The sequence below is a fragment of the Eurytemora carolleeae genome, unplaced genomic scaffold (assembly GCF_000591075.1).
Source record: "Eurytemora carolleeae unplaced genomic scaffold, Eaff_2.0 scaffold351, whole genome shotgun sequence".
Taxonomy (NCBI): Eukaryota; Metazoa; Arthropoda; class Copepoda; order Calanoida; family Temoridae; genus Eurytemora; species Eurytemora carolleeae.
The window spans coordinates 44790-60499 of record NW_019396258.1 but is presented as its reverse complement, the minus strand read 5'-3'; the positions used below and the strand labels follow the sequence as shown (position 1 = coordinate 60499).

The 15710-nt window shown below is 31.2% G+C and overlaps 2 protein-coding genes across 4 annotated transcripts in view; both read left to right on the top strand.

Moving 5' to 3' along the window:
- LOC111699525 (protein lev-9) overlaps positions 1-1795 on the top strand; it is a 28997-nt gene extending 27202 nt beyond the window's left edge. The window contains exons 15-16 of the mRNA XM_023470218.1: positions 440-484; positions 1616-1795. Of these exons, the coding sequence (XP_023325986.1) occupies positions 440-484; positions 1616-1795 (225 nt within the window). The remainder of the gene's footprint in view (positions 1-439; positions 485-1615) is intronic.
- Positions 1796-3785: 1990 nt separating this feature from the next.
- Positions 3786-15710, top strand: part of LOC111699522 (complement receptor type 2) — a 49479-nt gene continuing 37554 nt past the window's right edge. The window contains exons 1-7 of one of the 3 annotated variants that reach the window (XM_023470214.1): positions 3786-3931; positions 4979-5090; positions 5637-5721; positions 7888-8030; positions 8595-8695; positions 11404-11459; positions 14833-14884. In XM_023470214.1, the coding sequence (XP_023325982.1) occupies positions 4997-5090; positions 5637-5721; positions 7888-8030; positions 8595-8695; positions 11404-11459; positions 14833-14884 (531 nt within the window). In that variant the 5' untranslated portion in view covers positions 3786-3931; positions 4979-4996. Of the gene's footprint in view, positions 3932-4978; positions 5091-5633; positions 5722-7887; positions 8031-8594; positions 8696-10891; positions 10927-11403; positions 11460-14832; positions 14885-15710 lie in introns of those variants that run through there. The other 2 variants (XM_023470213.1, XM_023470215.1) reach the window with 2 other exon arrangements.

Here is a 15710-nt window from a genome sequence, read left to right as displayed (position 1 = left end):
TTTAAAATAGTTAAATATACATATTTATAACTCTAAAGCTGAATAGATATTTGAAATATTAATGGGAAGAGTTTGCGCCGGAAGTTTAAATTATCCAATCTCTGTATGCATTTTGCATATTCAGTTCGGGGTTTAAAACTTTTTTTTAATAAAACTTATTCACAAAACCTATACAAAGATAATTCAACACAAGAGTATAAATACTTTAAACTTTAAATCTACTTTGATTAACTATAAGTTATACATATACCTAATTGTAGCTTTTTTGGATACGCCTCTGTAAAATCTAACTTTTTGGAAATTAAATTATATTGAGAAGACAGCACATATTTTTTCGGGAAAAAATATCTTGCTAGCTAAAGTCAATGTTCCATTCTTTTCTGGCATAACTTTGATTTTTATGTTAAATAGACGACAAATATAACTTTTTTATTTTTAGACGATGCCCCCGCCTCCAAAGAACGGCATGATCGTTGTGCCGAAGGTACTTTTAAATACAGGGTGAACCTTCTATCATTGGGATAATTTACAAATACATGGTGAACCTTCTAGCATTGGAATAATTTACAAATACAGGGTGAACCTTCTAGCATTGGGATAATTTACAAATACAGAGTGAACCTTCTAGTATTGGGATAATTTACAAATACAGGGTGAATCTTCTAGTATTGGGATAATTTACAAATACAGGATAAACCTTCTAGCATTGGGATAATTTACAAATACAGAGTGAACCTTCTAGCATTGGGATAATTTACTAATACAGGGTGAACCTTCTAGCATTGGGATAATTTACTAATACAGGGTGAACCTTCTAATATTGGGATAATTTACAAATACAGGGTGAACCTTCTAGCATTGGGATAATTTACTAATACAGGGTGAACCTTCCAGCATTGAGATAATTTACTAATACAGGGTGAACCTTATATTATTGGGATAATTTACAAATACAGGGTGAACCTTCTAGCATTGGGATAATTTACTAATACAGGGTGAACCTTCCAGCATTGGGATAATTTACAAATACAGGGTGAACCTTATATTATTGGGATAATTTATAATTACAGAGTGAACTTTCTAACAAAGGAATAATTTATAAATACAGGGTGGAGCTTCTAACGTTAAGATAATTCATAATACAGGATGAACCTTCTAACATTGGGATAATTTTTAAATACAGGGTGAACCTTATAACAATGATTTATTTCAGTATTTCATGACAATTTAAAAAAATAATTTTTGCGTTTTAAACCTTTAAAGGAACGAAGTTTTTGTCACAAACTCAAATTTTATAATCCCTATATCTTTGCAACCCGATAGTCTAAACCTTGAATTTTTAAAACTATTCTTAATTTGACATATGCAAGTTCTACGACATCGAGTTACAAAGTTATTTAGAGATTTAAAAATGTGATTAACTTAATTTGTGTTTAATAGAGTAATAGAGTACATTACATTATTTGTAATAGAGTACATTACTTACAAAGTTACAATTGCTTTGTATGTTTGCTTTTTAATTTCAGGTGTTCGGTCAATACAAGACTTCTCTGAGTAAACGCAAATCTCAACTAAAGCTAGACAACAATTTATCTGATTTTATATAAATATCTAGATGGTTCATGGTTCTGTTGGATTATATCAGTGTAAGGACGGGTTCCGACTCCTTGGTAAAAATATAACAACGTGTAACTACGGCAACTGGAGCACCAATCCACCAGAATGCCAGGAAATCATTCAAATATCAAATCATAAACTTTTTGATGTAAATACACATATTTTTTACCTAACCTAAGGTCTGCAATGCTTGGTCTAGAAATTCATCGTAATCACATTTTAAAGTTATGATTTCTTTCATTTTATATATAGTTATCCTTACGATGGGTTCCGTCCATGCACTGGGTATCCAAATCCTTCTCACCAAAAGACAACCCTTCTTCTTTTGATCAATAGATAAAGGCAAACCTTATGTTGTAAATATTTTATTTTTTAAACTTTGAATATTTGATCGGGCAGAATTCATTGTTTGACATATTTAAGGATTACAAAATTATAGTCTGAGGTGAGTAACCAGCTAGTTAGCATGATAACTGATCAGGAAAATTATAATCTGAGGTGAGTAACCAGCTAGTTAGCATGATAGCTGATCAGGAAAATACAACCCTGAGGTGAGTAACCAGCTAGTTAGCATGATAGCTGAACAGATAAATACAACCCTGAGGTGAGTAACCAGCTAGTTAGCATGATAGCTGAACAGGAAAATACAACCCTGAGGTGAGTAACCAGCTAGTTAGCATGATAGCTGAAAAGGAAAAGATTGTTCAGAGTTTCTTTTCCTTTGAGAAATCTTTATCGAAAACATCATTGTTCTATAATGTTCCATTATTTTCGGTTCAATTGTAACAATGCTAAAAAAAGGTGGACGTAGCTAATGTCACAGTGATTTAAAGGCCTCATGCTCTCGATCAAAAATCGATGAGAGTTTTCCCAATTACTTCTTAAAAAACAAGGCAAAAACAACTAGCGCTTAATAGTGCTAAAATGTGCATTTAAAGGGCTACAAAAAAAAGGCTGAAGTGAGTTAGAGGGGTAAAATCAAAGCCTAAGGCGTTGCGACATTTCAAAGTCGACCCTGTCTTAAAATTGATGAGACTTATTTTAAGCAGACTGAATCTATATTGTGTCTCTTATCTCAGATCCAACTCAAGTCATGTGAATCCCGGAATCAAAAATTTATCTCCATCTTATCCAAACCTAAGAATTAATTCCATTTCTCTTCGATATCCCGTAATATTCGTACTTTTGATTGAGGTATCAAGCATTTATCCACATTAAAAAAGGCCCCATTGTATATTGATATCAATCGTTCAAGATATACGATTCTCCACATACAAGTTCCTACCCTTTGTTTTCCGTTTAACTAACTTCTAAGAGAAAGGACTTGAGTTTTTGCCACAAACTTTGATTTCTTATCCAAATATCCTTGCAACCAGATGTTGTTGAACTTTAATATTTCTAACTTTGAATTCTGTTAGATAAAATAGTCTAAGTTTGAAATATCAAAGGTTTACATCGCCAGGTTGCAAAGATATAGCTGAGTTTGTGACAAAAACTCAGCTCCGTTCTTTAAAAATATTCTGTTATGTTTGTTCACTTAAATGGACTGACGACGTTATTTCAAATAACTCTTTGTGTCCGATTCACAGCGGTAACATTTAAACTATTTGAGTTTAAATGAGCAAGATATCGTCCTTTTTTTATCCTTTTTCTTCATTGGCTCTGCAGCATAAATGCCTAAGTTAGTTTTATAGATAAATTACAATTGATAATCAATGTCAGCTAGAAAAACGCATTCATCCTTGATCAGACAATGGATATGGCAGGGTACCTTTGTGTATCGAACAATTCAGATTTTTATTCTTAATTCTCAAAAGAAAATATGTCAATTGTCCGCAAAAATCTGTTCATAATTGTTGCAAAGTATTTTTCTAATGGAAGCATATAAATTGTTTGGAGATTCCCTTTTCGCTCAATTTCCCAGAATATCAGTTCTGAACCTTTTATCAGTAAAGTTTTGTTTATAACTTTAATCCGAGATAGAAACATTTTTGTGGTTAATCTCGGGATCAAGTATTTATCCGTTTATTTGTTATTATAAATTGGAGGCTGCATGTGCAAAATTTGGGCCTTTTATCTCAAATTTTAGAACCAAACACATATCCTGTTCAAAATTTGATGTCATAAGGGGTGGGGGGCATTTGACATGTTGGGGGGTTTTGATGATTTTACTGTTTTAAACTAACTTGACCTAAGAGAACAAATTCGAATTAAATTTTGAATTTTAAACTTTTAAAAAATGGTTGAATCGCTGATTGAATGATGAGCCCAGGAGGTGTTCTGTCCCTTCCCTGGCTACCTACCCAACGGAAAGGTTAAAATTTTAAACACTTCATATATAAAACTTTGTTAATATATTATCCTTAACTTTAAACAGGCATTATAAAGAAATATTTGATAAATTAATAAAAACTGCTTCACAAACATCTTTCATCTAAAAGAAAGGTAAAAGAAAGAAAAAAGAATTAAGTATTTGCTACAAACCCAAATTTTCTCATTCCTATATCTTAGGAACCTAATGGTGTAACTCTTTGATGTTTAAAACAGAATTCATAGTTTAAAAAAAACTAAGGTCTAAAACGTATGGTTAAAAATATATATCGATAAGAAAATCAGAGTGTGTGGCAAAGGCTCAATTCCTTTAGTTACTTTTTAACTTTCTTACTTTTTTCTTGATGTCAAAATGTTAGTTTTTTAAAAGCTTGTGGGAGTGGGCAATATATCTTCAGCAAAATATAAAATTAATGTATTCGATCCTATATTCTTCCCTGTTAAAAACACCATTAGATTGACCTTTTTGTTTTTACAAGTAAATTTTGATTTTCTCTTTGTCAAACTAAAGTACTTTATGATTATTTTAATAATTAATAATACTTAATCGTCTTTAAATTGTAATATCTAGTGCAGTACATGTTATACATACATGCAGTACATACAATGAGAATCAGAAAACTATAAAATGGGAAGACGACCTTTAAACTCATTTCATAACTCTACTTAGTCCAATGAACATAAGACACAGTAATTGTGCAGTGTAAACAGACCCATTTTTCTTTAAAAGTGATTTAATAAGGTACTTGCAAAATTATTTGCTTTGTATCGTCAAATAACTTAAATACTGCTTTTTTGTCGTCTTCCTATTCCACAGTTTACTGGTTGTCACTGTACTAAACTAATTTTGTACTGCAGGTTCTTCTGGTAGTCACTGTACTATACTAATTTTGTACTGCAGGTTCTTCTGGTAGTCACTATACTATACTAATTTTGTACTGCACGTTCTTCTGGTAGTCACTATACTATACTAATTTTGTACTGCACGTTCTTCTGGTAGTCACTATACTATACTAATTTTGTATTACAGGTTCTTCTGGTTGGAAATATGGGACTGTATGACTATAGACCCTATGTCAAGAGGATTAGTAATGACAGACAGATTATGTTTGATTGTAATAAAGAATTCAGAATTGATGAAGGTAACTTAAAGGAACTGTCGGCGTTATTTCAAAAGTTACATACCTCATTCATATCTTTTCCAAAGGTTCACGTAAAATGTTGGAGATATCCTTATTTGATCCTTTTCAATTGCAAATTTTTACAGTAAAGACAAAAAGGGAAAGGAATTGACTCTTTGCCACAAACTCTGATTTTCTAATCCCAATATCTTTGGAACACAATGTCGTAAACCTTTGATATTTCAAACCTATATTTTTTGATCTAACAAAAGTCATAGTTTGAAATTTCAAAGGTTTACGACGTAGGAATCCAAAGATATAGGGATTAGAAAATCAGAGTTTGTTGCAAAGAGTCAATTCCTTTATCATAAAAAATTACAAGTAAGACAGTTCTTGAATCGGCTGTGTGTCTCTTTAAAAGGAAGACTTTTGGAATGAAATCAACCATCCCTTTAATTATGTTGAATAGTTTAACATACGAATATTTTCTTTCGTAATATTAAAGTAAAAGAATGTTTAAGTTTTGTTCTAATTTTGTGTTAAAAATGTATTCTATACTGTTAGAAGGCCCACGGGGAGCAACATGCATAGATGGAAGATGGAGTCCTAGTCATATACCAGTCTGCCTTCCTGATAATCATCCTAATATTAGGTAATATACTTCCTGATTATCATCCTTATATTAGGTAATATACTTCATGATAATAATCCTAATATTAGGTAATATACTTCATGATAATATCATAATATTAGGTAATATACTTTCTGATAATCATCATAATATTACGTAATAATACTTCCTGATATTCATCCTAATGCTACAGTTAGGTTGTGAGATTGTGAGATTGTATTAGATCCTGGATTCCTGATCCTACAGCTAGGTTGTGAGATTATATTGGATCCTGTATTCCTGATCCTACAGCTAGATCGGGAGATTGTATTGGATATTGGATTCCTGATCCTACAGCTAGGTTGTGAGATTATATTGGATCCTGTATTCCTGATCCTACAGCTAGATTGGGAGATTGTATTGGATATTGGATTCCTGATCCTACAGCTAGGTTTAGAGATTATATTGGATCCTGTATTCCTGATTCTACAGCTAGATTGGGAGATTGTATTGGATCCTGTATTCCTGATCCTACAGCTAGGTTGGGAGATTGTATTGGATCCTGTATTCCTGATCCTACAGCTAGGTTGGGAGATTGTACTGGATATTGGATTCCTGATCTTAAACCTAGGTTGGTGAGGTTCTATTGGATCCTGTATTCCTGATCCTACTGCTAGCTTGTGAGGTTCTATTGGATTTTGTATTTCTGATCCTACAGCTAGCTTGTGAGGTTATATTGGATCCTGTATTCCTGATCCTACAGCTAGGTTGGGAGGTTCCATTGAATCTGGTATGGAAGGCGTAAAGGAGTTTAAGGGCTGTGTAGAGTGTAAGTTAATGCAGGGATACCCACAAATAATACGACTTTAATGACGACCTAAAACTCTTATATTTGTCGAGCTGAGATGTCGAATATGGCTTTCCCGCCGTGTCACATGATATACTAGATGATTTGTCAAATATAAGTCAAGTTATGTTGTACAGGGAAAAAGAGTAAATTATGTAAAGTCGTATGAATCTCATTCTTAATGGGTAACCCTGTATTCCTATTGTAGACCAGTAAAGTGTATGGTATTAAGAGGATGTATTCAATCTGGGGTTTATAAATAAAAACTCATTATTTTACAACAATAAGGTTTCAGCCTCGTTCTTCCATCATTCCTTTCTCGTTTCGTTGTTATTTATTTCTTTCAAACATTCTCATGTTCAATTTTCATTTTTTCATTATTACATTCATTTTTGTCAAATTCTTGTCTATCTTAATTTTTCGAGTTACTTTTTTCAATATCTTGAATTTTGTCTATTGCCACTTATTGGATATTTTTATTACCCTTAAAACGACATTTTAGCATTTTTTTCAATGATCTATATACACTGCACAATTGCTGTGCTGTGTTGTCGTCTCTCTATTCCACAGTTTTATGGGTCTTACTGTATACGTAAATATGTAATTCACCTTTTCCTCATTAGTCTTCTGGTTTTATTCTGAATACTACAAAGAAATTACTTTCATAAACCATTGTTTAGTTTTCTATTTACCATCAAAACCTCCTCTTTTTATAAACTTCTGTGAACCAACATATTTTAAATTATTTCTTTCTTTTAAATGTTAAAATGATATTCGCTGTTTGTAATATAGATTGTGGTAATGTTCCCACAACTTTCATTTACAAAGTTTTATAAATTTTTACTTAAAGGGACTGTAAACGTTTTTTAAACTGATCTTTTTTTACATAATATCCTGTCAGATTCATTTATATCTGTAAAGGACTGAAGGGATCCGTCTTCAGACATGCCATTCATCAAAGGATATTATATTAAACTAGCTTTCTTGGGAACCCAACTTTGCTTGGAAACTGAACTTTTTCTATAAACGTCAATCCAATTATGTTGAAATTTTAAAATCAACCTAAAATATTTCCGTGGTATTACCAAATAGAAAAGGAATTGGGCTTTACCACAAACTCTGATTTTCTAAACTCTATTTCATTTTATTCTATAAATTCTGTTAGATCAAATAATCTAAGTTTGAAATATCATCAGATGTCAAAGAAAAAGGGATTAGATAATTTCGATTTGTGGCAAAAACTCAATTCCTTTGAGGCAAATCGATCAAGTGGTTCTTGAGTTGTAAACAAACAAACAAACAAACACCATAACCGACAAACACAGATTACTAGTTTCTATATATATAGATTATATTTTTAGATGGTTGAATAAGAGAGAGGTTGAAAAGAGCGATGTTGCGGAGATATTACAGGAATTATCTGCTGGTTTAAACCAAGGGTGGAGCAACGACAAAAAGAAAAGAGTTAAACGAAGCCTGATCAGAAGAAGAAGAGAAGCAAAAGGTAAATATATATTTTATAATTTTAAAATCATGTTATAATCTCTATATATACTTTGCTTGTCTGGGTGTCTATCTGTTTGTTTGTTTGTATCCAATAAACGTCAAAACGGCTGAACCGATCGGGCCCAAACCCATCCTTAAACCCCATCAGGGAAGGTTTATGGATGATCAAAATTGCAAAAATTACCCTCAAACAAAATCCACGAACTCTTTTCATAAAACTCCCTAACATTTTTTTTACAATGTATACAAAGAGAAAATGTTTTTAATTAAAATAGAAGATGCGCGCAAAGCGTCTGAAAGTCATCAAACCTTTTTTTGTGTTATCCTCATTTTAACCTTCCAGATTCGCAAAATGAACTGAGTTTTTGCAACAAACTCAAATAATCTAATCATTTTTGTATCCTGATGATGTAAACCTTTGATATTTCTAACTTCAACTATTTTATCTAACTGAATTCATAGTTTAAAATTGGGATGCACAGATATAGGGATTAAATAATCAGAGTTTGTGACAAAGTTTCTTTTTAATATAATGGGATAAATGATTTTTTTTTATTTCCAGATGGTGATTGTTCACAACTAGAAAACGATCTTCTGAGCTTAGAGTTGGTTAAAGCAGGGAAGGAAGGACCGGAGTACTATAGAAACGGTGCAAATGTCAAGGTAATGTTAACTTTAGGTTACTTACTACTGCTAGTACTCTGGTTCTGGGCTAGAGCTAAGGCTAAGGAACATTAAGGTAAAACTTCTCCGGGGTGGAACTAGAGTACTACAAGATCAGCATTAAAGTTAGGGTTAAATATCTCCGGGGTAGAACTAGAGTACTAATAACTAGATCAGAGCTAAATTTAAAGCAAGGTCCTTATCACAGTAAGCTATTACTTTTGATCCAACTCTGATTTTCTAAACTCTATATCTTTTCAACCCCACGTCGTAGATCTTATATATATCAAAATATGAATTAAAATAATAATAAAAAACTACGTTTGAAATATCAAAGGTTTACACCATTACAGGCCGCAACGATATAGGGATAAGAAAATTTAAATTTGTTTCAAAGACTCAATTTCTTGGCGGTGGATGTGTTTTAAAGGAAAAATATTAACAAATAACACCTGGTTGGTCCAGGATGAGTGGAACTAATATTTAGGGTCTATATAGAGTTCAGGGTTTAATCCAAGTCCAGATTAATGCTTGGTGGTGGGAGCAGGCTATACATAGGTTGAGGGTTTACTCCAGGTCCAGATTAATGCTAGAGTACCCACACATTACAAGACTTAAAGGGACAGTAAAGGAAAAATGAAAGGGGGTATAGACTGAAAGCTTATCACTTTAGCTCTTGATCGTCACCCATTAAAGTTTTATCTGATGTTCCCGTCTCGAGAAACTGATATAAAACTGTGTCAAATTTATACGAAAATTAATATATATACAATTTTGTATAAAAGTAGTGGGTTTAAATAGATCAAATTCAGCAAATAAGCAACCAATCTGAAAACGATAATATCCCCGAGAAAGCTAATTATTACTTAGGTTTACTCCAATTCTAATTTTATATTTGTTATTTCTATTTTTAATAGATTTAATTCATAATATTATTTACACGTCCGAATTGCTTGACCAGAAAATCCACCAATGACAGTGCAGTAAAGTGGTCACGTGATACAGGCAGAGACACGTGATCAGTATACTGCTCTGCCATTGGTGATAGTTCTGGTCACGTGATTTAAGTTTAAGATTTTTTAAATTGTACATATATGAACTTTCGTATGATTTTAACACAGTTTTATATCAATTTCTCGAGATAGTAACATCAGATAAAACTTTCATGGGTCTCGATCAAGAGCTAAAGTGATTAGCTTTCAGCCTATACCCCCTTTCATTTTTCCTTTACTGTCCCTTTAAATGACTCCCTAAAACTTATTAGATGCAACAAATTAAATGTTTAATTTAGAGTTCTGCCTAAAATACAGTCTTTAATTAGTATTCTAAAAGATTTGACAAAGAAAGAAACAATACTCATTTACAGAGAACTATGAATGTTAGAAAAAAAATTAAAATCCTAACATTCGTGTTTGAAGTCTCATTCTTTGTGGGTAACCCTGTTCATACAATGAAGAGTTAAGTTTTTTTTAAATAAGAACAATAGAAATGTTGAACTCGGTGCTAGGATCAAGGATTGGTTTACTCCAGGTTCAAGATTAAACTGACTCCGGAGTCGAGGAATAGATTTATATGTTTTCCTTGGACGATAATATATTTGTTTACCAAATTGAAGAACAACAAAACAAGTTTCAAACTTTTGACAAACCTTTTTGCAATGTAAACATAGCTTTAAAAATCATTTTTGTTCCTATTCAACGGTTTTAATGTTAAGTTAATAACTATTTTTTTATGTTTAAATTCATATTTATTATATTCTAGGTATCCTTTAAGCCTGGATACAAATTTATATACATTGTATTCTAGGTATTCTGTAAACCTGGATACAAATTTTTATATATATATTGTATTCTAGGTATCCTGTAAACCTGGATACAAATTTATATATATTATATTCTAGGTATCCTGTATACCTGGATACACAATTATATATATATTGTATTCTAGGTATCCTGTAAACCTGGATACAAATTTATATATATTATATTCTAGGTATCCTGTTGTTACGCGAGCCATGCTGCGTGTATGAAGTCTATGTGATGCCCCTGTGAGTTTCTGAGTTCTCCCTGCGGATCTGTACAGAATGTATTGTGAAAAACTAGTTTTAGAAGCTGTTTACAGACTGACTACGCAGGCGCAAGATTTCTCGCGTGGGAGTGAATAGTTTTATATTAGTATATGTTTATTTGTCTTGCAAGTTTAACCGTGTCCAGAATTCTGGGATCACTGTGGTAATTATTTCTTATATTTACGTATGCTTATCGGTTGATTATAGTATGATTGATATTTTTTATGTGTTTGTTGGTTCCTTGCCACAGTTTTTTAATGCCTGAGTGGATTATTTGCTGTATTCGTATGATTTATCACTCAAAGCTTTTTCTGTGGGTTTCTTAAACTTATTTAGATTGAAGACTCAGAGATATAAACGTTCGGAACCTTATTATCATCCTTTTGTTATGAAGAGCGTTGAGAGAGGGAAGTCTTACGATCCGGTCCTGAGAAATACCACACGGTATAGATATTAGGTCTTTTAGGGAAATCGCAAGTAGCGAAACATTCAATCACAACCTTGTAGGTTTGAGAGAGGGAAGTCTTACGATCCGGTCCTGAGAAATACCACACGGTATAGATATTAGGTCTTTTAGGGAAATCGCAAGTAGCGAAACACCTGTATACCTGGATACACAATTATATATATTGTATTCTAGGTATCCTGTAAACCTGGATACACACTGAAGATATCCAAGTTTAAATATCGCTGCAGGAAATCATCTTAAATAATTTTTAATGCTTAAAAGAATATTTACGAAAAAGGAATTAAACACTTCCCTCGGACGTTCTAATCCTTATATCTTTGCGTTCTCATAGCGCGCGCAGAAACCTGGATATTTTTAAATTAGGAATTCTGCTACTTCTAATAGTCAGGTTTTTGACATATTAAAATATTAATCCCGAGGCTAAGATCTGAAGTTTTGTTAACCTCTAAACTTTTTTGTTTTGTTTTCCCTCAATTTATTACACTTTTATATCCCAATATAAGGTAAACCTAAATTAATGACAGGTATTAAACCTCGCAGATGGAACCAAAAATTAGGATAAAGTCCAGAAAAACATTCTTAAAGGGACTGAAACGTAATTTTAAGGTTCCTTCTATCTATAAAGTGGAATGTCCGATTCCCAAAGGTATCCTTAAAAACTATCTGCTCAAGATTGGTTTAGATATCCACCATCGTTTTTACAAAATTTTTGATTTTCAATTTACAGTTATAGATTCTCTTTAGAAGTTAGTTGCGGATTTCTTGTTAGAGAAAAAATTAAAGAAATTATGAGAATTGAACTCTTTCCACAATTAAAAATAAGAAAATGTTATTTATGTTCATTTAATCTTGACATTTTCTACATTTCATATAGTTTATTCAAGTCCCCTTATTCACTCTTAACATTTTCTACATTTCATATAGGTTATTCAAGTCCCCTTATTCACTCCTGACATTTTCTACATTTCATATAGTTTATTCAAGTCCCCTTATTTACTCTTGACATTTTCTACATTTCATATAGTTTATTCAAGTCTCCTTATTCACTCCTGACATTTTCTACATTTCATATAGTTTATTCAAGTTTCCTTAGTCACTTTTGACATTTTCTACATTTCATATAGTTTATTCAAGTCCCCTTATTCACTCTTGACATTTTCTACATTTCATATAGTATATTCAAGTCCCCTTATTCACTCCTGACTTTTTCTACATTTCATATAGTTTATTCAAGTCCCCTTATTCACTCTTGACATTTTGTACATTTCATAAAGTTTATTCAAGTCCCCTTATTTACTCTTGACATTTTCTACATTTCATATAGTTTATTCAAGTCCCCTTATTCACTGCTGACATTTTCTACATTTCATATAGTTTATTCAAGTCTCCTTATATACTATTGACATTGTCTACATACATTTCATATAGTTTATTCAAGTCTCCTTATTCACTCTTGACATTTTCTTCATTTCATATAGTTTATTCAAGTCCCCTTATTCACTCCTGACATTTTCTACATTTCATATAGTTTATTCAAGTCCCCTTATTTACTCTTGACATTTTCTCTATTTCATATAGTTTATTCAATCTCCTTATTTACTCTTGACATTTTCTACATTTCATATAGTTTATTCAAGTCCCCTTATTCACTCCTGACATTTTCTTCATTTCATATAGTTATTCAAGTCCCCTTATTCACTCTTGACATTTCATACATTTCATATAGTATATTCAAGTCCCTTTATTCACTTTTGACATTTTCTACATTTCATATAGTTTATTCAAGTCTCCTTATTCACTCTTGACATTTTCTACATTTCATATAGTATATTCAAGTCCCCTTATTCACTCCTGACATTTTGTACATTTCATATAGTTTATTCAAGTCCCCTTATTTACTCTTGACATTTTCTACATTTCATATTGTTTATTCAAGTCCCCCTATTCACTCCTGACATTTTCTACATTTCATATAGTTTATTCAAGTCTCCTTATTTACTATTTACATTTTCTACATACATTTCATATAGTTTATTCAAGTCTCCTTATTCACTCTTGACATTTTCTTTCAAGTCCCCTTATTTACTCTTGACATTTTCTCTATTTCATATAGTTTATTCAATCTCCTTATTTACTCTTGACATTTTCTACATTTCATATAGTTTATTCAAGTCCCCTTATTCACTCCTGACATTTTCTACATTTCATATAGTTAATTCAAGTCCCCTTATATTTACTCCTGACATTTTTCTACATTTCATATAGTTTATGCATGCTTAGCTGAGATAAATAGTTCTTCTAGTTTTATATGTAAACATATTAAACTAAATTTCCCTCCTGAGAACTTATACATTCACAACTTAGTTCACAGTTTCAACTACTTTCTTAATTATTTAAACTTTAACCCTGAAAGGGATTGAATTACAGGATAAACTGTGTCTGATAAGATTTATAAAAAGAAAATTAAAGTTCGCCTAAAGTCTTAAATTTCCGACCCTATCTTAGCAACCTGACGTCGTAGACCCTTTCTTTAAAAATAAGTAGTTTTTGTCAGAGCTTTATTTTAAACAGAATTTTGAATTATTTAATTTAGTTTTAAAATATCTAAGAAAAAGAAATTAAGTCATTGCCACAAACTCAAATTTTCTCATTCCTATATATCTGCAACCTGATGATGTAAACCTTTGCTTTTTCAAACTTAGATATTTTTATCTAATTGAAATCATAGAATGACATATCTAAGGTCTATGAGATTGGGTTGCAATGATATATAGGGATTAGATAAACGGAATCAGAAATCAGAATTTGTGTTAAAGACTTAACGAATGGTGTTTACGAACATCTTTGTAAAAAATTTCATTTTACGATTGAAGATTTTAAAAATTCTTACAATGTCTACATGGACAGAAATTTAAGTAAGGGACTGTAAATGTAATTTCCTATGATCTTCTATTTCAAAAGGGACATTCACAATTCCATCATGGTTTTCAAGAAATCGAATTTGAAAATTTATATTCTACCACTTCTAGAAAGAAAACATTAATGTTCCCTAAATATAAGACAATATAAAGTGTTTTTTCAACATTCTTACTTTATATAATCCACTTTTTCAACATTCTTACTTTATAGAATCTACTTTTTCAACATTCTTACTTATATAATCCACTTTTTCAACATTCTTACTTTATATAATCCCCTTTTTCAACATTCTTACTTTATATAATCCCCTTTTTAACATTCTTACTTTTTATAATCCCCTTTTTGAACATTCTTACTTTATATAATCCACTTTTTCAACATTCTTACTTTATATAATCCACTTTTTCAACATTCTTACTTTATATAATCCCCTTTTCAACATTCTTACTTATATAATCCACTTTTTTAACATTCTTACTTTATATAATCCCCTTTTTCAACATTCTTACTTTTTCAACATTCTTACTTTATATAATCCACTTTTTTTCAACATTCTTACTTTATATAATCGACTTTCTTCAACATTCCTACTTTATATAATCCACTTTTTCAACATTCTTACTTTATATAATTCACTTTTTTTCTAAATAAAAATGTGAAAGATGAAATTTTGATTGACAGGAAAGGAGAATGGAAACCTGAGGAGCCTGTTTGTCAACTGGAATTTTGCCTGGTAACAATCTTGAAATTATTTCATTTTTTTTCATTTTTCTTTTTAATGTCTTGATTAGAGTTTAACATAGTTTTGACACTAATGCTAGATTTTCATACTTTGAAGATTTTCAATAAGAAACCCTTATTATTTTCAGAAGCAAAACTGATTTTTATTTTATTTTTAGAAGTTTTTTATAAAAATTAATCAAATCAAATCATTTATTACAATATGTAAAATATAATTTTCCGCAGCAGGCGGACTCAATAGCCTGGGGCTGTTTTAGCTGAGCACCCTTGTTAACCAAAATCTTGAATTGAATGATAACATAAAAAAAACAGATACACAAAAAGAACTAAGGAGAAAAATCAGCGCAGCATGAATCGAAGGTTGGGTATGAAGACAGGGAGAGATTCATAACGTAAACAGAGAGTAATTAATGTATTGGATTTAAAGTAAGATCTCGGGCAACAGCAACTCCGACTTAGAAATTAAGGAGGGGAAATTAAACTATAACTATAACTATAATTTCAAGAAAGATTTGGGAATTTTCTTTTCTACGTTTTTGAGGAAGCTTGTAAAATATCTTTAAATATATTTATTTCAATGTTTTGCAGTTTTATGTGTGCAAAGTGACATATGTTATTTTGCACAACTTTCAAACTTAAGTTAAAGTTGGCAAAAATTTGCAAATATTTTATTATTGGAAAATTGTTAACATTTTTTTCTAAATTTTCTTTTTAAAATATTCTTATAATACAAGAACTATTTTACTTGAAAAATATGCACTTAATGTACTCGCCAACATAACTTTAAGGTTTTAAAGAGTTTTGTGTCATACTAGCTT